The sequence below is a fragment of the Ranitomeya imitator genome, chromosome 2 (genome assembly GCF_032444005.1).
Source record: "Ranitomeya imitator isolate aRanImi1 chromosome 2, aRanImi1.pri, whole genome shotgun sequence".
Classification (NCBI taxonomy): Eukaryota; Metazoa; Chordata; class Amphibia; order Anura; family Dendrobatidae; genus Ranitomeya; species Ranitomeya imitator.
Genome location: NC_091283.1, coordinates 764,408,517 through 764,431,020, shown reverse-complemented (window position 1 = coordinate 764,431,020; position 22,504 = coordinate 764,408,517). Strand labels below are relative to the sequence as shown.

The 22,504-nt window shown below is 45.4% G+C and overlaps 1 protein-coding gene across 1 annotated transcript in view; it reads right to left on the bottom strand.

The window, feature by feature from the left end:
* The window catches only part of VPS26A (VPS26 retromer complex component A), a 54,045-nt gene that overhangs the window by 25,259 nt on the left and 6,282 nt on the right, over positions 1-22,504 (bottom strand). Inside the window, exons 3-5 of the mRNA XM_069753409.1 lie at positions 21,417-21,492; positions 13,216-13,372; positions 12,890-13,054 (exon numbers count right to left, since the gene is read on the bottom strand). Coding sequence (XP_069609510.1) covers positions 12,890-13,054; positions 13,216-13,372; positions 21,417-21,492 — 398 coding nt within the window. The remainder of the gene's footprint in view (positions 1-12,889; positions 13,055-13,215; positions 13,373-21,416; positions 21,493-22,504) is intronic.

The following is a 22,504-nucleotide window of genomic DNA, read 5'->3' as shown; positions in this document are numbered from 1 at the left end:
TTGGCTGGAATCAATGGTGGCGCCATGTTGCGTTTGGAGACCCCTGATGTGCCTAAACAGTGGAAACCCCTCAATTCTAACTCCAACACTAACCCCAACACACCCCTAACCCTAATCTCAACTCTAGCCATAACCCTAATCACAACCCTAACCCCAACACACCCCTAACCACAGCCCTAATCCCAACACACCCCTAACCCTAATCCCAACCCTAAACATAATCCTAACCCTAATCCAAACCCCAACCCACCTCTAACCACAACCCTAACCCCAACACACCCCTAACCATAACCCTAACCACAAGCCTAATCTTAACCCTATTTCCAACCCTAACTCTAATTCCAACCCTAAGGCTATGTGCCCACGTTGCGGATTCGTGTGAGATTTTTCCGCACCATTTTTGAAAAATCCACGGGTAAAAGGCACTGCGTTTTACCTGCGGATTTACCGTGGCTTTCCAGTGTTTTTTGTGCAGATTTCACCTGCGGATTCCTATTGAGGAACAGGTGTAAAACGCTGCGGAATCCGCACAAAGAATTGACATGCTGCGGAAAATGCAACACAGCATTCCCGCACGGTATTTTCCGCACCATGGGCACAGCGGATTTGGTTTTCCATAGGTTTACATGGAACTGTAAAGCTGATGGAAAACTGCGGATCCGCAGCCAAATCCGCACCGTGTGCACATAGCTTAATTCTAAGGGTATGTGCACACGATGCGGAAAACGCTGCGGATCCACAGCGTTTCCGCCGCTGCGAGTCCGCAGCAGTTTCCCATGAGTTTACAAAAAACGCTGCACATATGCTGCGGAATAAACTGCGCGGAAACGCAGCGGTTTACATTCCACACATTTCACTTCTTTCTGCGGATTCCGCAGCGGTTTTACAACTGCTCCAATAGAAAACCGCAGTGAAATCCGCAGAAAAACCGTGGTAAATCCGCGATAAATCCGCAGCGGTTTTGCACTGCGGATTTATAAAAACCGCTGCGGAAAAATCCGCAGAGGACCAGAACACGTGTGCACTTTCCCTAACCCTAACCCTAGTTCTAACTGTAGTGGAAAAAAATTTTTTTTTTCCTTTATTTTATTATTGTTCCTACCTATGGGGGTGATAAAGGGGGGGGGGGGGAGGGCTCATTTACTTTTTTTTTTATTTTGATCACTGTGATAAAACCTATCACAGTGATCAAAATGTACATGGAACGAATCTGCCGGCCGGCAGATTTGGCGGGTGCACTGCGCATGCGCCCGCCATTTTGGAAGATGGCGGCGCCCATGAAGAAGACGAACACCAGGAGCCTCGGTAAGTATAAGGGGGGGAGATCGGGGCGAGGGGGGGAGATCTGAGCACGGGGGGAGCGGACAGGAGGATGGGGAGGCGGAGCACAGATCGGTGGCTTGGGGGGGGGGGGGGGGGGGGAAGGGGCACATCAGTGTTTCCAGCCATAGCCGATGATATTGCAGCATCGGCCATGGCTGGATTGTAATATTTCACCAGTTTTTTAGGTGAAATATTACAAATCGCTCTGATTGGCAGTTTCACTTTCAACAGCCAATCAGAGCGATCGTAACCACTCCCCCTGCAGATCTGGTGAAATTCGAGTTAACCCTTTCACCGGATCTGCAGGGATGCGATCTTTCCATGACGCCACATAGGCGTCATGGGTCGGATTGGCACCGACTTTCATGACGCCTACGTGGCGTCATGGGTCGGGAAGGGGTTAAAACTTGGTTATAGCAGCATGTTATGCTACATTACAGTGATTTATTAATGATCTACAAACGCGGTACCTTCCCTTTAAGTCCACTCTAAATTATAGTAAGGTTCCAATACAGGTGCTGGAACCACAAGGGGGCAGTATATTAAGTGCAACCCTAGAAAACTGTATCAACAGCTGTTAAGATACAAAACATATGTATGGAAACAAATCTGGAGAAAAGAAGTAGATAGGAGCAGGCATATATACTAGAATAGTCATCAGTATTCTCACAGAAGAACATTACAGCCGGCCTTTCCCCAGCCAAAGCTTTGCCATTTTGACTGGGGAGTATATTGACTATATACAGTGTTCAATGCCAATGCAAACCGAGAACTAACAGCTTCTCAGCACATAAGGAAATAAATCTGGATCCTCGGCTTTTTTTTTCCCCTTCACATATAGATTTTCTGAATATTCACACATAGGAAAAAAAAAAAAAAGCTTAAAGACGTTTCTCCAAAGTGAGAAAAACGTGGCTGTTTGGCTTTCAGAAACCATGCCACCTCTGACCATGGGTTGTGTCCATGGTACTGTACCTCAGCTCCATTCACTTCAATAGGTCTGAGTTGCAATATGAATCAAAACAGATGGTCAAAATTAGCACAGTTTCTGAAGGGAGAGGAAAGAAAAAAAAAACACCACTTAAATCAATCATTTAAGCAAATGTGCTTTTTTTTCTTATTAATCTATCTGTAATCCTGCCTGAAGAAGGAGCCTCTGAAAGCTTGCAAACATATTTTCTGGTTAGCCAATAAAGGTATCACTCCCAGAATACTTCTGTCATCATTGGGCAGAAAAGTATTCACACAGAAGAACGCAAAGAAATATTAAAGATCACTGGGGGAAGTTGTGCCAAATTTATTACAATGCATACTCTACTTAAATTTGGCTCAGAGACTGCTTTAAGGTGATCATATCAGATCACTAAGGCTATGTGCACACGTAGGAAATGTGGTGCAGAATTTTCTGCACTAAATCTGCATCTCCTGGCAGAATCCGCAGGTGCGTTTTTTATGCGTTTTTTGTGCAGTTTTTGCGCAGATTTTACCACTCTGGATTTCTATTATGGAGGGGTGCAAAAGCGCTGCAGAACTGCACAAAAGAAGTGACATGCACTTCTTTGAAATCTGCAGCGTTTCTGCAGATTTTTCTGCACCATGTGCACAGCTTTTTTTTTTTCACATTGATTTACATTGTACTGTAAATCACAGTGCAGTTCTGCTGCGTTTCTGCTGCAGAAAAATCTGCTGCAGCGCTGCACTAAATCAGCATCGTGTGCACACACCCCAAGGATGCGACCACCAACAACCCCACCTGTTCCCAGCTGCGTGTGATCACTTGCGGAGTTGCACAGCATTGTGCTACATCGGGCCGCAGCTGGATGCTGCTCATCCACTCCCATTCATTTGAATATGGGCGAATGTGCCATACCCGGCCACAGCTCCACAACCAATCAGATCCGGCCGGCACTGGGAACACCCGATTGTTGGGGTGTCATACTCCCACCAATCTCATAGTAGGACCTCTCAAGAACAGTTCATTAACCCCTTCATGACCCAGCCTATTTTGACCCCAATGACCTGGCCGTTTTTTGCAATTCTGACCAGTGTCCCTTTATAAGGTAATAACTCAGGAACGCTTCAACGGATCCTAGCGGTTCTGAGATTGTTTTTTCGTGACATATTGGGCTTCATGTTAGTGGTAAATTTAGGTCAATAAATTCTGCGTTTATTTGTGATAAAAACGGAAATTTGGCGAAAATTTTTAAAATTTCGCAATTTTCACATTTTGAATTTTTATTCTGTTAAACCAGAGTGTTATGTGACACAAAATAGTTAATAAAAAACATTTCCCACATGTTTACTTTACATCAGCACAATTTTGGAAACAATATTTTTTTTTGCTAGGAAGTTATAAGGGTTAAAACAGGATTTTTTGTTGCTTACCGTAAAATCTTTTTCTCTGAGCCTTCATTGGGGGACACAGGAAACCATGGGTGTATGCTGCTGCCACTAGGAGGCTGACACTATGCAAATAAAAAAGTTAGCTCCTCCTCTGCAGTGTACACCCTACCGACAGGAAGTAGGATATTCAGTTAGTGAGAAAGCAGTAGGAGAAGCAACGAGAAAGAATAACAATATAATAATAATAATCTTTATTTATATAGCGCCAACAAGTTCTGCAGCGCTCCACAGATTAACAGTTTCAAACGCTCAAAGAGTGTTCAAAGAACTCAAACGTTAACAGTATAACAATAAACAAAGCTGTTCAACATGGGAGGGTGCTGTGTCCCCCAATGAAGGCTCAGAGAAAAAGATTTTACGGTAAGCAACCAAAAATCCTGTTTTCTCTATCGCCTCATTGGGGGACACAGGAAACCATGGGACGTCCCAAAGCAGTCCCTGGGGTGGGAACAGCAGTCAACTCCAATCTAGGTCAGAGGAACTCACCACCGTCGCCTGCAAGGTCTTCCTACCTAAGCCGGCATACGCTTAAGCTAGGCATCGAAGTTTCGCGAACATGTGGAGGACCGATCATCGGTCTGTAGAGGTGCAAGGTAGAGGCCTTATATGTGCACCGCCGGGAGACGCCCACTGCCCGGGTAGAGTGCGCCTTAAACCTGGAAGGAGGAGCACTGCTCTGACCTGGCAAATCTAAACATTGCTGACCGGATTTTGCGGGCATGCATTGATTAGGAGGCCGGAGGGCCTCTCTACGCCGAGCCCTTATACTGAAAAGGGGGCCTTAGCTGGATAGACCCGGTAGCGTGATGAGAGAACGCTACAAAGGACGAGTCCGAGCAGGACAAAGGGAAGGGAATCAAGAATGATGAACAGAACCATGGAGAACCTCGGCAAGATAAGGGCAGAGCACTGAACCTGTAATCCACAGAATGTACAAAACTGCTGCCACAGACTCTGGAAGTGGTTGAGAGCCTGAAAGGAAGGTATAAAATTAAAATGGACCCACCCCTCGCAAAAATGCAGGAGTGTCCGATGTCTGAAGAAAGGGAGGACCTGGATAAAGGCTTTCATAAAATAAAGGAAAGCACACGCGGTCCCAGGAGAACCCTGTCCCTCCGAGGACCTCCTTAATAATTGGCTCACGTCGGAGACAAACTGACGGAAAACCTCGGAAGGCAAACTGTGAGGGACTTCCCAGAGGATAAGTCCTGTCACGCCATAAGCAAATGGTCCTTCGGAAGGGCACCATATTGCTGAATGTCCAAGCAGCACCTGCAGTGGCATCCGCGGGAACGGATACCATGCACTTCCTGCAGGATTAAATTAGTCCGCAAGGACAGTGATTTTCTCCGATCGGACTCCATGAAGGGGGCCCTGATGGAGCGGCTTAGCCCATGCGTCTATAAACCTGCTGTCTAGGTGGAGACAAAGGCAGGGCACAATGTAGCGGCGGACACTTCAATGGCCGACTTTGCCGTGGACTATTAGTTCGTCGTTGGTATCCTTGAGGGATGCTCTCTGTGGAAGAGGAGGACTAGAAAAGCTGGAAACCGGATGGTCCAGAGACGGAGAAGAGGTCCAGCTCGCAGTAAGTTCAGGAGAGAGGGAATATAGGAAAACCCTCTTTGGAACGGCTGGACTAAGGATTTTAAGAGAAAACCCAGAAAAGACCATTAAATTGAAATGACAAGAAAAAACTTGAGAGTAGGGTACTGGGAGCCTGCTAGAAAGCATGACAAGATGGGCATTGATAAGCACAATCGGACATGAGCAGTCAAGGGAGAAGAGTCCATGGAAAACTGGAGTATGTCAATTCCATGGGAAGTTGGCCCTATGAAGGAGTACATAGGCCCCGGAAAAAAACTTGACTGCCAAAAGGAAGATCCGTACCTATGACGACCTGAGTGACCCTATCCGTCACGGACCCTCTGGAATGGGAGAGGATTGTAGTGTGTGGATCTACTTACCTAAGTATAAGACACCACACAAACGAGGATAACAATGAAAGGGATACGAATCCTGCTGAAGGAAGGAATGTATTATCCCAAAAACCCATCATTGGATCCAGGCGTGGAGCAGCCCTGTACACTGGACGATGCTTGCACAGAGTAAGATCCAATTCCTATCCGAGGTGGGAGAACCTGTTCCTGCCACAGTCGGAAATAAAAACCCGGCGCTGCTCGAGGTTGAATCCAGTGTCTGTAAGAAAGAAGAGGTAAGTACTGATGCATAAATAGGAAGCTCTGTATAGAGGTAGTTCAAAGGCCCCTAGAATAGTGCCGTGAACAATCATGAGTCAAGGTATTATATGGGCTCTGACTTCGTAAGAGACAGCCAGAACGTACAATACTGTAAATCATATATGATAGGAGTAATGCACTGGATCGTGCAGATAAATCTAGGACAGCACTGTAAACTTACCTACTGGATAGTTAGTGGTAGGCCCGAATAACCAAACGGAGTGGAAAGGCTCCTGGGGAGCAACCCGCAATTAAGGCCCAGTGCGTGGCTGAAGGAAAACTGCAACCAGTCGGTACCTGACACCGGCAAGTCCGACCTACCTGAAAGTGGACTGGCCACTTATGCTGCCACTGAGGTCCACCCTGTGGCACTGAGATCCGCCTTGTGGTACGTGCTAGATGTTCTGTTTAGCTGTTAATAGACCACAGACGTTATTGACCGTGAAATACACAGTAAAGTTGCGGCTCCGACTCACCTGAATGCGGTTGTAACTGCTGCGGCAGTCAACCAGAAGTGATAAATAGCGGGCACCTCTCTCTGAGTGGTGATTAAAGGGTAGCCTAGGCAGATGCTGCAAAAGAACCTTAAGAGAGTGATAGAGGGTGTTTCTGACATACCTGACTCTGGAGCAAAAGAGCAGGACCAGTGCAGCAATCGATCTCGGGCACGTCTAAACCACTGGAACGATGGCAGGTATTGACTTAATGTGTCTGGAAGATGACATCTAAAGCCTGGATAGCAGACAGTACTGCTGCAATCGACAGGAGGAATAGGGGAGTGCACCTGACTTACCTGAATATAGTACAGAACGCCGGTACCCCTGCGGTGGTCAATCCAAGACATGACTGATCCGCTGAAGATACGACAGTTTCAAATAACGTACTGTACCTGGAAGGTGGTGCGTGTGAAACCTGGGTGTCGGATAGAGTACTGCTGCGATCGGCTCTCGGTATCCTGCAACTATGGCAGATATAGTACTGGTGCGATCGGCTCTCGGTATCTTGCGACTATGGCAGATAGAGTACTGCTGCGATTGGCTCAGTATCCTGCGACTATGGCAGATAGAGTACTGCTGCGTTCGGCACCCGATATCCTGCAACTATGGCAAATAGAGTACTGCTGCGATCGGCTCTCGGTATCCTGTGACTAATCAGCCTGGAGAGAACCCTGGAGAAGGGTATAGGAGAGAGTTGATTCTGTGTTGCGGTCTAGGTCGTGATACCTGACGGCATTAGACAGAATAACAGCTTCCGTGTAGTAAGCCGCACCACGGAGTCTGTCTTGAAGTATGTCCTGCCGTGCTCATTCTCCTGAAGGTAGGACAGTAGGCTTGTCAACAGGGAGACTAAACTCTACTCTCTGTTGTGCACCTGAGTTCAAACCTTTGTGCCTGCGATATGTGGTCAGATTCTTTATCCACTGAGCCACGGCAGACGTTGCTGGGAAATACAGACTCTTAACCGGCTGGAAGTCAGGTCTGAACACTGCAGTCGTGAAGTGAGTAGGAGCAGCTCCCTACTCTGCTTAGAGCAGTTTAATGGTTGCATCCGGAGGGGGCTGCAGGGAGATGGAGGGCAAGTGCCTTAGAGCAGGAGATATGGAAACATTTGATATGCCAGGGCTCTAGCATCGCTGTGTGTAGAGAAATAGCCGAGCACCGCTGAAAATCAAGGCACAGGTCTGCAATAGCAGAAATCACAACAGCAGTGTGAAAACGTAGAACTCTGAGGCAACTGAAACCTTCTACGAAGTGAACGTCATATGGCAGGTCTTATAATGGTCCATCTCCCTGTGGAGGGTGAGGGGCGGACAGTGGCCCAGATGACAGCAGCGAGGGACATACTGCCATACCCCGCTGGTAACTGCATGGCTCTAGGGCACTTATTACACCGGTGACTGCAAGGCTTTGCTACTACGCCAGAGACTGTACGGCTCTAGAGTGCTACTTTGCCAGTGATTGCGCGGCTCCAGAGTACTATTACGCATTACGCCTGTGACTGCACGGGTCTAGAGTACTATTACGCATTAAGCCAGTGACTGCACGGGTCTAGAGTAGTGATACACCATCGACTGCACGGCTTTAGAGTACTAATACGTAACACACCAGTGACTGCATTACACCAGTGGCTACACGGTTGACCGGCTTGCATGAAAGGACGACGAGAACACTTTCCTATAGGATTGGGCATGATAAGCATACCTACTAAGGAATGCCAGAAGGTTAGGGGAACAGGAGAGATGCAGAGAGGAGTGCCAAACTGCTAAGCAGCGCTACTCACAGCAGTTGTAGTGTCCTGTAGTCTGCTCCAAGGTTGTAACTGCGACAGGCATCAGGACACAGGTCCAGGGCACCAGTATGAAGATGGAGGCGGGGAACCCGGCCGTTGCAGATGCACGCTGGTGGGAAAGGACAAGAACACCGATCTGAAGGGGGGGGGGGGGGGGGGAGGCGCGAATAGCCATCAGTTCCGGAGGAGAACGGTTCCCAAAAAGATAGCTGCGATCCCAGGCCGAATGGTGCGGCTGGGAGTAGTGGGCGGAGCTAGCCGCTCTGAACAGGAATGGGTACAGACTAAACCGCCTGTAGGGGAGCACCAAGATGGCGCCGGTGGGCGGAGCTTGCCGATGATGTTCGGGCGGGAGAAAAGCCCGCCCGAGGGAAAGGAAGTGGGAGGAGATGCGGCGCCGGAAGTAGGCCCCGGTAGAAGCCGGGGCCTAAATTTGAGGCCGGCGGCCGCCGGGAGGAGCCGCGGCGGCGGGTGCAGTGCGGACCCCGGGAAAAGCGGCGCGGTTGCCTGCAAGGCCGCTGCGCCGTGGCCAAAGGAGGAGGAAGCGGCCGGAGGAGGAAGCGGTGCGGTGCCTGCTAAGCCGCTGTGCCAGAAGAAAAACGGTGCAGCCGCAGGAGAAAGCGGCGCGGCTGCCAGCGAGGCAGCCGCGCAGTGTCAGAAAAGAATAGTGCGGCTGTAAGAGGAAATCGGCGCGGCTACCTGTAAGGCCGCCGCGCCGGGACAGAGACAGTGCGGCCACATGGGAAAAAAGGCAGCGGCTGCTGCACGGCTGCAGCGCCGGGTCAGAGCCCAGTGCAGCTGGGGAAAAGCAGTGCGGCCGCCTGTAAGGCCAAGAACAGCGCGGCCGCCAGGAAGTAGCGCAGCTCACGCAAATGGGGTGACGACCCCCGCCCCATGCAACCTGGAAAAATATCCCAAGGGACCCCCAAATGACTACCCTGGAACTGAGGAAGGACTCAGAGGTACTTTGGAATACTTACCTAAAATATCCCACGCCGTCCTTACTAACCTCATTCCGGGGAAAATATCAGACGTCCAGGGAGCTGATGGACGTCCTCGTCTCCTCCGACCGACAGGCTCTGGTGAGCGAGTGGGTGGGGGACGGATGCAGGACCGGACTTCTAAGCATGCTTGTGGGCTAGGATCTTGGCCCTGCTGTGGGATCTATGAGGATACGGGGTGGCAGTACACGCCGTACTCATAGTCCATAATGTGGGACTACAGGTGTGACTGTTCACCCTGTATCCCTCCGGAAAATCTGAAAAGAAACGACGCACATTGAGGTAGATAAGGGTCTAATGAAAGACCCGTGTCCACCTCCTACTGACACTAAGCTAAACTGAATATCCTACTTCCTGTCGGTAGGGTGTACACTGCAGAGGAGGAGCTAACTTTTTTATTTGCATAGTGTCAGCCTCCTAGTGGCAGCAGCATACACCCATGGTTTCCTGTGTCCCCCAATGAGGCGATAGAGAAAATTTGACCAGCGATTTCTCATTTTTACAACGAAATTTACAAAACCATTTTTTTTTAGGGACCACCTCACATTTGAAGTCAGTTTGAGGGGTCTATATGGCTGAAAATACCCAAAAGTGACACCATTCTAAAAACTGCGACCCTCAAGGTACTCAAAACCACATTCAAGAAGTTTATTAACCCTTCAGGTGCTTCACAGCAGCAGAAGCAACATGGAAGGAAAAAATGAACATTTAACTTTTTAGTCACAAAAATTATCTTTTGGCAACAATTTTTTTATTTTCCCAATGGTAAAAGGAGAAACTGAACCACGAAAGTTGTTGTCCAATTTGTCCTGAGTACGCTGATACCTCATATGTGGGGGTAAACCACTGTTTGGGCGCACGGCAGGGCTTGGAAGGGAAGGAGCGCCATTTGACTTTTTGAATCAAAAATTGGCTCCACTCTTTAGCGGACACCATGTCACGTTTGGAGAGCCCCCGTGTGCCTAAACATTGGCGCTCCCCCACAAGTGACCCCATTTTGGAAACTAGACGCCCCAAGGAACTAATCTAGATGCATAGTGAGCACTTTGAACCCCCAGGTGCTTCACAAATTGATCCGTAAAAATGAAAAAGTACTTTTTTTTCACAAAAAAATTCTTTTAGCCTCAATTTTTTCATTTTCACATGGGCAACAGGATAAAATGGATCATAAAATTTTTTGGGCAATTTCTCCTGAGTACGCCGATACCTCATATGTGGGGGTAAACCACTGTTTGGGCACATGGTAAGGCTCGGAAGGGAAGGAGCGCCATTTGACTTTTTGAATGGAAAATTAGCTCCAATTGTTAGCGGACACCATGTCGCGTTTGGAGAGCCCCTGTGTGCCTAAACATTGGAGCTCCCCCACATGTGACCCCATTTTGGAAACTAGACCCCCCAAGGAACTTATCTAGATGCATATTGAGCACTTTAAACCCCCAGGTGCTTCACAGAAGTATATAACGCAGAGCCATGAAAATAAAAAATAATTTTTCTTTCCTCAAAAATGATTTTTTAGCCTGGAATTTCCTATTTTGCCAAGGGTAATAGGAGAAATTGGACCCCAAATGTTGTTGTCCAGTTTGTCCTGAGTACGCTGATACCCCATATGTGGGGGTAAACCACTGTTTGGGCGCACGGCAGGGCTCGGAAGGGAAGGCACGCCATTTGGCTTTTTAAATGGAAAATTAGCTCCAATCATTAGCGGACACCATGTCACGTTTGGAGAGCCCCTGTGTGCCTAAACATTGGAGATCCCCCAGAAATGACCCCATTTTGGAAACTAGTCCACCAAAGGAACTAATCTAGATGTGTGGTGAGGACTTTGAACCCCCAAGTGCTTCACAGAAGTTTATAATGCTGAGCCGTGAAAATAATAAATACGTTTTCTTTCCTCAAAAATAATTATTTGGCCCAGAATTTTTTAATTTTCCCAAGGGTAACAGGAGAAATTTGACCCCAATATTTGTTGTCCAGTTTCTCCTGAGTACGGTGATACCCTATATGTGGGGGTAAACTACTGTTTGGGCACATGCCGGGGCTCGGAATTGAAGTAGTGACGTTTTGAAATGCAGACTTTGATGGAATGGTCTGCGGACATCACGTTGCGTTTGCAGAGCCCCTGATGTGGCTTAACAGTAGAAACCCCCCACAAGTGACCCCATTTTGTAAACTAGACCCCCAAAGGAACTTATCTGGATATGTGGTGAGCACTTTGAACCCCCAAATGCTTCACAGACGTTTACAACGCAGAGCCGTGAAAATAAAAAATCATTTTTCTTTCCTCAAAAATGATGTTTTAGCAAGCATTTTTTTATTTTCACAAGGGTAACAGGAGAAATTGGACCCCAGTAATTGTTGCGCAGTTTGTCCTGAGTATGCGGGTACCCCATATGTGGGGGTAAACCACTGTTTTGGCACACGTCGGGGCTCGGAAGTGAGGGAGCACCATTTGACTTTTTGAATACAAGATTGGCTGGAATCAATGGTGGCGCCATGTTGCGTTTGGAGACCCCTGATGTGCCTAAACAGTGGTAACCCCTCAATTCTACCTCCAACACTAACCCCAACACACCCCTAACTCTAATCCCAACTGTAGCCATAACCCTAATCACAACCCTAACCCCAACACACCCCTAACCCTAACCATAACCCTAATTCCAACCCTAACCCTAAGGCTATGTGCCCACGTTGCGGATTCGTGTGAGATTTTTCAGCATCATTTTTGAAAAATCCGCGGGTAAAAGGCACTGCGTTTTACCTGCGGATTTTCCGCGGATTTACAGTGTTTTTTGTGCGGATTTCACCTGCGGATTCCTATTGAGGAACAGGTGTAAAACGCTGCGGAATCCGCACAAAGAATTGACATGCTGCGGAAAATACAACGCAGCGTTCCAGCGCGGTATTTTCCGCACCATGGGCACAGCGGATTTGGTTTCCATATGTTTACATGGTACTGTAAACCTGATGGAACACTGCTGCGGATCCGCAGCCAAATCCGCACCATGTGCACATAGCCTAATTCTAAAGGTATGTGCACACGCTGCGGAAAACGCTGCGGATCCGCAGCAGTTTCCCATGAGTTTACAGTTCAATGTAAACATATGGTAAACAAAAATCGCACATTAGTGTTTCCAGCCATGGCCGATGATATTGCAGCATCGGCCATGGCTGGATTGTAATATTTCACCAGTTATAATAGGTGAAATATTACACATCGCTCTGATTGGCTGTTGAAAGTGAAACTGCCAATCAGAGCGATCGTAGCCACGGGGGGGGGGTGAAGCCACCCCCCCTGGGCTACACTACCACTCCCCCTGTCCCTGCAGATCGGGTGAAATGGGAGTTAACCCTTTCACCCGATCTGCAGGGACGCGATCTTTCCATGACGCCACATAGGCGTCATGGGTCGGATTGGCACCGACTTTCATGACGCCTACGTGGCGTCAAAGGTCGGGAAGGGGTTAATATAAAAGTAGTGGACAGCCCCAAGAGTTGATGGACACACTCTCTTGGGGAACTCACCCAATTTTTTTTTACTTTTGCTGAGCATGATGCAGAAATTGAAAATTCTACAAAAAATAAACAAAGAAGTTATAGTATTTCTTGATATACAAGACAAAGTAAATCACTCACTTAGATTTGTTATATTCAAACTCTATGTGTAAGCAGTCTTCTATCCCAACTTCCATTTTGATAGAGTTATTGACATCTGGATATGTGGCAAGCTGGTGGACAATGAGGTCATATTCCTTTATCAGATCGGACAGACGTCTCACTATGGTCACCTTTAAGAAATACCTGTAACACATTCAATATGAAGGATCAGTACAGGTATACCCTCCAGAGAGGAGACTTGTCATTATAAAGCCCCCTGAAAAAGAAGGGTTTACGGGGAAATAAACTAGTACATACATACAAACACACACACGTTGCGGTCACTTGTAAGTTACAGCACGTACCTTAATCTTACATTTGAACCTATGTAAGACTCATAAGGCTTCTCCACTTGCATGAACTCAAAATCATAGCTTCTGCTTTGTGTCAGCTCCCCAGGCAGGGCTAGTTCTTTAACAAGGTTTACAAACTCATGTGTATTGCTTTTATCATTGAACAGTTCTAAGTAAAAAAAAAAAAACACACATCAATAAAACGGATTTCATTACAGATTAATAAAAGACACAAAAAAGGCCAGATTCATTATTGCATTTGCGCTGTTTTTCCCCTCCCCCATTTTTGGCCAATTTTTTAAAGTCTATTTTATCGTTTCATGTGCTCGGTAGTGGATGGAGTTCGGAGTTTCCAGATGTTTTCAGTCGATTCAATCAAGTACAATTTTAAAAAGTCACAACATTTTTCTGCAAACGTATTCCAGTCTACCCTGGAGTGATTTTAAGTATGCTTCAATTTTTTTTTTTGCATAAATAGTGTGACCCAGATGACAACTCCTTTTTTGATGCACAAGGGGACCATGTCAGGTCAGACATCGCCATGATCCTGCAGATCCAAGGCTAATCTGCAGGGTAATAGCGTTATGAAGGTGTCCAGTACTGAAATAACGGCACCTGGGAGACAATGAGATTAAGGCTACTTTCACACATCAGGTTTTTTTGACGGATCCGGCTAGCCTATCTAGATTATTGGATTAAAAAAAAAAAAAATTGGAGCATGCTCAGTTTAAAAAACCGGATCAGGCCGCCGGATCCGCCTTTTTCTGGATCCGGCACCTTCCGGCTTCCATTCTAGGAAACAACTGGAAACGCCGGCTTCAGGCTTTTTCGCCGGAGGCAAAAAATGTTACACTAGACGTTTTTTCCAGACGCCGGAATCGAATGTTCGCCGGATCCGGAAAAAAAAAAACGGAAGAAACGCTGGGCCATCCGGCGCCAATACAAGTCAATGGGGGAAAAACCGGTTCCGGGTTTTATTTTTTCCGGTTCTGGTTTTTGTCCAAAGAGCCGGATTTAGCCTGAAACAATAAACCTGATGTGTGAAAGTAGCCTTATTGATCCCAGGAGCCGGCGGCTTTCAGTCTTACAGGTGTACCAGCATGACTACAGCAGTGTAGCAGTGTGAGCAGTGCTCAGAGCAGTGTGACCAGCAGCCATAAGCAAGCTGCTACAATTACAAACCAAGTCAAAATGCCAAGACGTGTCTAAAAGCCACCGCTCACAGTGTTGTTATCTGTTGCTTTAGCCGTGCCAGCTCGCCTTTATTAAAAGGAACCTGTCACCTGAATTTGGCGGGACCGGTTTTCAGTCATATGGGCGGAGTTTTGGGGTGTTTGATTCACCCTTTCCTTACCCGCTGGCTGCATGCTGGCCGCAATGTTGGATTGAAGTTCATTCTCTGTCGTCCGTAGTACACGCCTGCGCAAGGCAAGATTGCAAAAAATGAACTTCAATCCAATATTGCGGCCAGCATGCAGCCAGCGGGTAAGGAAAGGGTGAATCAAACACCCAAAAACTCCGCCCTTATAACCCAAAACCGGTCCCGCCAAATTCAGGTGACATGTTCCCTTTAACGATAGCCTTCGGATCCTGGGAGAACCAGCTTGCTTATGTAGCCGTGCTTTCAGTAATGTACCTTTCTAATCTTTGGCATAACCCTATATATGCAGGCTAATGCTGTTATCTGATGTGAAAGAGTCTCCAAAAGGGAAACAAAAAAAAGGATTTTTGATTTTGCGCAAAACGTATGAACCCTTAGTGCCATTTTGAAGAGTTTGGATCCAGTTGGATGATCACACAGGTGGGCTGCGCTGCTGGAGTAAATCAATTCATCAAAAACGGTGAGAATAAGGTTTTTTATTCACAGCATGTTTCAATTCGGTACCGGCATCTTTATCAAGTGTAAATACTATAAGAATTACTATAGTGAACTGATTGGAGGTCACATACGCACACTACTGATCCATTCACAAGGGGGAAACAGGACCTGGTTCTCGTGATCAGTGGAGGTCTGACACCACTATATTTGGTGCCTGAGTTCAGAGTAACCCAACTTGCACGACGTGTTGACCTCTCAAATTTCATTCATCTCTTTCAGACAATGACTCGGGTGGTCTCCTGGTATTTGTGACTGCTCGGAGTTTTAGTTTTTGTTGTAGATTTAGTTTTTGTTGATGCAGCTGCACGATTTACGGCTGCTAGACAGTCTGAATACATGTGGGGGATGCCTGGTTGCTAGAGAATCCCCAGATGTATTCAAGCTGTCTAGCAGCCACAAATCATGTAGCCGCTTCGACAAATTAAATCTGCAAACAGTCACAAATACTCAGAGCACCCAAGTGTGCTCGAGAAAACCTAAGCAACGAGTACACTCGCTCATCACCAACAATGACACTTAAATTTACTCCACAAGGAATCTCTGCATTGTCACGGCCCAAGCAAATAAGGTACTATGGGGAGATTTTACTAATGCAGTAGAATTCTGGTGTACATGCCACAAGGATTTTAAGCAGATTTTGTGCCTCATTAAGTACTTTCATAAAGTGTTTACAAATAGGGACATGTGTAGGCAGATTATGGGTAAGTTCACACAGGGCGTTTTTGCTGCTTTTTTATGCTAATTTTCAGCTGCTTTTTACAGTACCAGCAAAGCCTATGACATTTCAGAAATCTCATGCACACACATATGTTTTTTGTGTGATCAGTATTTTGTGTTTTGCTGCGTTTTTTGGACATAGAGCATGTCACTTCTTTCAGTGTTTTTTATCCACTGACTTGAACGGGTGGTGAAAAAACACAGCAAAAACATAGCTATCATTTGCTGCGTTTTTGCTGCTAGAAATTCAAGGACATTAGCATGGACAAAGAAAGAAAAAAAAACGCACCAAAAAAATGCACCAAAAACGCAACAAAAATGCACCTAAACCTGTGTTTTTGACATAGCTTCTTTCCTGCCAAGAAGATCAGGTTTTGCTGCAGAAAAAAAAAGCAACAAAAACGCCTTGTGTGAAGTTACCCCAAGAGCAAGTGTCAACTTTTTGGTGCAAAAAGAGAAAAATGTTGTAAAGCATGCCAAATTTATCAAGACTTTCCCATCCGTGTGTTTCACTGTAAACTGGCTCCACTTCTTACTGCCTCTAAGGCCTCTTTCACACTTCAGTTGTTTGGCGTCAGTCACTACCGACATAGTGACGGATTGACGGATCCATCACAATTGTTGAGAAAACGGTTCTAACGGATCCGTTTTTTTGACGGATCCGTTACTTGGGGGTTGTCTGGGAAAAGTATCTACCTTTTGGAGCATGCGCAATTGAAAAAACGGATTGGGGCGACGGATCCGCCGAAAAAACGGTTGCGGCGGATCCGTCGCCCAAAGGCGGCCATTCTATGGAATGGCGGACGCGACGGATCCGTCGCGATCCGCCATTTTGGCGTTGACAAAAAACGTTTCAATGTCCGTCTATTTTCAGAAAACGTCCACCAAATTTCGACGGATCCGTTGCATGGCGGATGGAACGGACGACCATCCGTCACAATCCGTCACTAATGCAAGTCTATGGGAAAATAACGGATCCGTCAAAAAAAATTGACGGATCCGTTATTTGAGGAAAATGGCGGTTTTAGACTGACGCCAAACAACTGACGTGTGAAAGAGGCCTTACATGATGACACTGTCTAAATGTCCGCATTTGAAAATTTTGGAAATCTGCACCTCATGTGCACAGTGACTGGTTAAAATCCAAATAATATTAGCTGAGGGCACGAAAACTAGGCCTCATACAGACCTGCACCGAATTAAAGCTGGAACCTGTTGAATTTAAGGGCTAATACTACTCTTCCTGCCTACATGAGACTTTGCATGCGGGTGCCACAAAATATACACGGTACTTGCACCATCATTTTTTTATATATCTTTACAATTTACAGAAAACTAAAATGTGAAATGATGTGAGCTATGTAACAGGACTTTGTTTCTACTGACGAGTCACTATTGCACTCTGATTTATTACAAAAACAGACTGACACTGTGGGAACAGGGCATAAAAAAATAAATATGTCCCTACCCTTTATAAGGATTAGGAACAAATGTGACTACTGACAAGTTGCATTTTGTATAGCGACTCATTGCTTCATTACAGAACTAGCCTGAAAACATACATCAATTGATGGAAAAAATATATACAGTACAGACCAAAAGTTTGGACACATCTCATTTAAAGATTCTTCTGTATTTTCATGACTATGAAAATTGTACATTCACACTGAAGGCATCAAAACTATGAATTAACACATGTGGAATTATATACTTAACAAAAAACTGTGAAACTACTGAAATTATGTCTTATATTCTAGGTTCTTCAAAGTAGCCACCTTTTGCTTTGATGAATGCTTTGCACACTCTTGGCATTCTCTTGATGAGCTTCAAGAGGTAGTCACCGGGAATGGTTTTCAATTCACAGGTGTGCCCTGTCAGGTTTAAGTGGGATTTCTTGCCTTATAAATGGGGTTGGGGCCATCAGTTGTATTGTGCAGAAGTCTGGTGGATACACAGCTGATAGTCCTACTGAATAGACTGTTAGAATTTGTATTATGGCAAGAAAAAAGCATCTAAGTAAAGAAAAACGAGTGGCCATCATTACTTTAAGAAATAAAGGTCAGTCAGTCCGAAAAATTGGGCAAACTTTGCAAGTGTCCCCAAGTGCAGTGGCAAAAACCATCAAGCGCTACAAAGAAACTGACTCACATGAGGACCGCCCCTGTAAAGGAAGACCAAGAGTCACCTCTGCTTCTGAGGATAAGTTTATCCGAGTCACCAGCCTCAGAAATCGCAGGTTAACAGCAGCTCGGATTAGAGACCAGGTCAATGCCACACAGAGTTCTAGCAGCAGACACATCTCTACAACAACTGTTCAGAGGAGACTTTGTGCAGCAGGCCTTCATGGTAAAATAGCTGCTAGGAAACCACTGCTAAGAACAGGCAACAAGCAGAAGAGACTTGTTTGGGCTAAAGAACACAAGGAATGGACATTAGACCTGTGGAAATCTGTGCTTTGGTCTGATGAGTCCAAATTTGAGATCTTTAGTTCCAACCACCGTGTCTTTGTGCGACGAAGAAAAGGTGAACAGATGGACTCTACAGGTCCTTCTCAAAAAATTAGCATATAGTGTTAAATTTCATTATTTACCATAATGTAATGATTACAATTAAACTTTCATATATTATAGATTCATTATCCACCAACTGAAATTTGTCAGGTCTTTTATTGTTTAAATACTGATGATTTTGGCATACAACTCCTGATAACCCAAAAAACCTGTCTCAATAAATTAGCATATCAAGAAAAGGTTCTCTAAACGACCTATTACCCTAATCTTCTGAATCAACTAATTAACTCTAAACACATGCAAAAGATACCTGAGGCTTTTATAAACTCCCTGCCTGGTTCATTACTCAAAACCCCCATCATGGGTAAGACTAGCGACCTGACAGATGTCAAGAAGGCCATCATTGACACCCTCAAGCAAGAGGGTAAGACCCAGAAAGAAATTTCTCAACAAATAGGCTGTTCCCAGAGTGCTGTATCAAGGCACCTCAATGGTAAGTCTGTTGGAAGGAAACAATGTGGCAGAAAACGCTGTACAACGAGAAGAGGAGACCGGACCCTGAGGAAGATTGTGGAGAAGGACCGATTCCAGACCTTGGGGAACCTGAGGAAGCAGTGGACTGAGTCTGGTGTGGAAACATCCAGAGCCACCGTGCACAGGCGTGTGCAGGAAATGGGCTACAGGTGCCGCATTCCCCAGGTAAAGCCACTTTTGAGCTACAGAGAAGCAGCACTGGACTGTTGCTAAGTGGTCCCAAGTACTTTTTTCTGATGAAAGCAAATTTTGCATGTCATTCGGAAATCAAGGTGCCAGAGTCTGGAGGAAGACTGGGGAGAAGGAAATGCCAAAATGCCTGAAGTCCAGTGTCAAGTACCCACAGTCAGTGATGGTGTGGGGTGCCATGTCAGCTGCTGGTGTTGGTCCACTGTGTTTCATCAAGGGCAGGGTCAATGCAGCTAGCTATCAGGAGATTTTGGAGCACTTCATGCTTCCATCGGCTGAAATGCTTTATGGAGATGAAGATTTCATTTTTCAGCACGACCTGGCACCTGCTCACAGTGCCAAAACCACTGGTAAATGGTTTACTGACCATGGTATTACTGTGCTCAATTGGCCTGCCAACTCTCCTGACCTGAACCCCATAGAGAATCTGTGGGATATTGTGAAGAGAAAGTTGAGAGACGCAAGACCCAACACTCTGGATGAGCTTAAGGCCGCTATTGAAGCATCCTGGGCCTCCATAACATCTCAGCAGTGTCACAGGCTGATTGCCTCCATGCCACGCCGCATTGAAGCAGTCACTTCTGCCAAAGGATTCCCGACCAAGTATTGAGTGCATAACTGAACATTATTATTTGATGGTTTTTTTGTTTGTTATTAAAAAACACTTTTATTTGATTGGATGGGTGAAATATGCTAATTTATTGAGACAGGTTTTTTGGGTTATCAGGAGTTGTATGCCAAAATCATCAGTATTAAAACAATAAAAGACCTGACAAATTTCAGTTGGTGGATAATGAATCTATAATATATGAAAGTTTAATTGTAATCATTACATTATGGTAAATAATGAAATTTAACACTATATGCTAATTTTTTGAGAAGGACCTGTATATGCCTGGTTCCCACCGTGAAGCATGGAGGAGGAGACCTGACACTACTGTTCTCCCAGTGGGATTGCTTGCCTTATAAATGGGGTTGGGACCACCAGTTGTGTTGTGCAGAAGTCTGGTGGATACACAGCAGATAGTCCTACTGAATGGACTGTTAGAATTTGTATTACGGCAAGAAAAAAGCAGCTAAGTTAAGAAAAGCGAGTGGCCATTATTACTTTAAGAAATGAAGGTCAGTCAGTCCGAAAAATTGGGAAAACTTTGAAAGTGTCCCCAAGTGCAGTGTCAAAAACCATCAAGGGCTACAAAGAAACTGGCTCACATGACCGCCCCAGGAAAGGAAGACCAAGAGTCACCTCTGCTTCTGAGGATAAGTTTATCCGAGTCACCAGCCTCAGAAATCGCAGGTTAACAGCAGCTCAGATTAGAGACCAGGTCAATGCCACACAGAGTTCTAGCAGCAAACACCTCTCTACAACAACTGTTAAGAGGAGACTTTGTGCAGCAGGCCTTCATGGTTCAATAGCTGCTAGGAAACCACTGCTAAGGACAGGCAACAAGCAAGAGACTTGTTTGGGCTAAAGAACACAAGGAATGGACATTAGACCAGTGGAAATCTGTGCTTTGGTCTGAGAGTCCAAATTTGAGATCTTTGGTTCCAACCACTGTGTCTTTGTGCGACGCAGAAAAGGTGAACGGATGGACTCTACATGCCTGGTTCCCACCATGAAGCATGGAGGAGGAGGTGTGATGGTGTGGGGGTGCTTTGCTGGTGACACTGTTGGTGATTTATTCAAAATTGAAGGCATACTGAACCAGCATGGCTACCACAGCATCTTGCAGTGCATGCCATTCCATCCGATTTGCGTTTAGTTGAAACATCATTTATTTTTCAACAGGACAATGACCCCAAACACACCTCCAGGCTCTGTAAGGGCTATCTGACCAAGAAGGAGAATGATGGGGTGCTACGACAGATGACCTGGCCTCCACAGTCACCAGATCTGAACCCAATCAAGATGGTTTGGGGTGAGCTGGACCGCAAAGTGAAGGCAAAAGGGCCAACAAGTGCTAAGCATCTCTGGGAACTCCTTCAAGATTGTTGGAAGACCATTCCCGGTGACTACCACTTGAAGCTCATCAAGAGAATGCAAAGCAGTCATCAAAGCAAAAGGTGGCTACTTTGAAGAACCTAGAATATAAGACATAATTTCAGTTTCCCACTTTTTTGTTAAGTATATAATCCCACATGTTTTAATTCATAGTTTTGATGCTTTCAGTGTAAATGTACAATTTTCATAGTCATGAAAATACAGAAAAATCTTTAAATGAGAAGGTGTGTCCAAACTTTTGGTCTGTACTGTATATATATTTTTTATTATTATTTTCCAGTTTTTGGACACATCCCATATAGCCAATTTCCTACTTGCCTACTAGCAGTCCATATTCTCTTTTATTACCTGATTATATAAAATTATTAATATACAAGCTCACCAATTTGTCCAACAAACTCAATTCGTATTCCTTGGTGCTCTAGTCTTTTACCGGGTTGCTTGAAGACTATGTTGACCTACAGGAAGGGGGGAAAAAAATTAAAAATGCAGTTCCCATTTTTCTTGAATATAAAATAAATTCAGCTCAAAATCTTGGCTTTGATATAATACCAGAATGAGACGCAGTATTGAAGGTGCAGCATTTGGCTGATGTCACTGTATAGGACAGGCTGGTGACAGGTTTCCCTTATAAAAATTAATTTAATTTAACATGTTGCAAAACAGAAAATGCACGGAGCTAGAACAAGATATGCAACAAAGTGGTTACATATTCAACACTGAAGTTATTATTACAGCCTTGGAGAACATATCCGTGGAATAGAGAAACAAAGGACTCTCTGGCTAGATAAGACATCAGGACTGATTCAGAGATCAAAATAAAAATGCTCATTAATGACAAACATGGCTGAACTATACATGACAAGCTTTATCTTTCCTGTCTCCCCTAATTCCTTATAGACTGTAAGCTCATGAGCAGGACACTATCCTTCTTTGAACTGAATGTTACTTTGTAATGTCTTATTATTTCTGCATGTACACCAAGTTGGGATATATAAATACAATGTATTCATTTTCCGATTCTGTATTATAGTAGAAGCTGCAAGAAAAATCTGGAAGAAAGATCAAATCCTCTTACTGTCAAGTCTCCCCCTATAGACTCTCCAGACCCCAGGAGAGGAGACAGGAACTTTTCTTTAGGTCATCAATAGTGATGAGTGAATATACTCGTTACTCGAGATTTCCCGAGCATGCTCGGGGGTCCTCTGAGTATTTTTTAGTGCTCAGAGATTTAGTTTTTCTTGCCGCAGCTGAATGATTTACATCTGTTAGCCAGCATAAGTACATGTGGGGATTCCCTAGCAACCAGGCAACCCCCACAAGTACTTATGCTGGATGACAGATGTAAATCATTCAGCTGCGGCAATGAAAACTAAATCTCTTGAGCACTAAAAAATACTCGGAGGACCCCCGAGCGTGCTCGAGAAATCTCCAGCAACGAGTATATTCGCTCATCACTAGTCATTATCT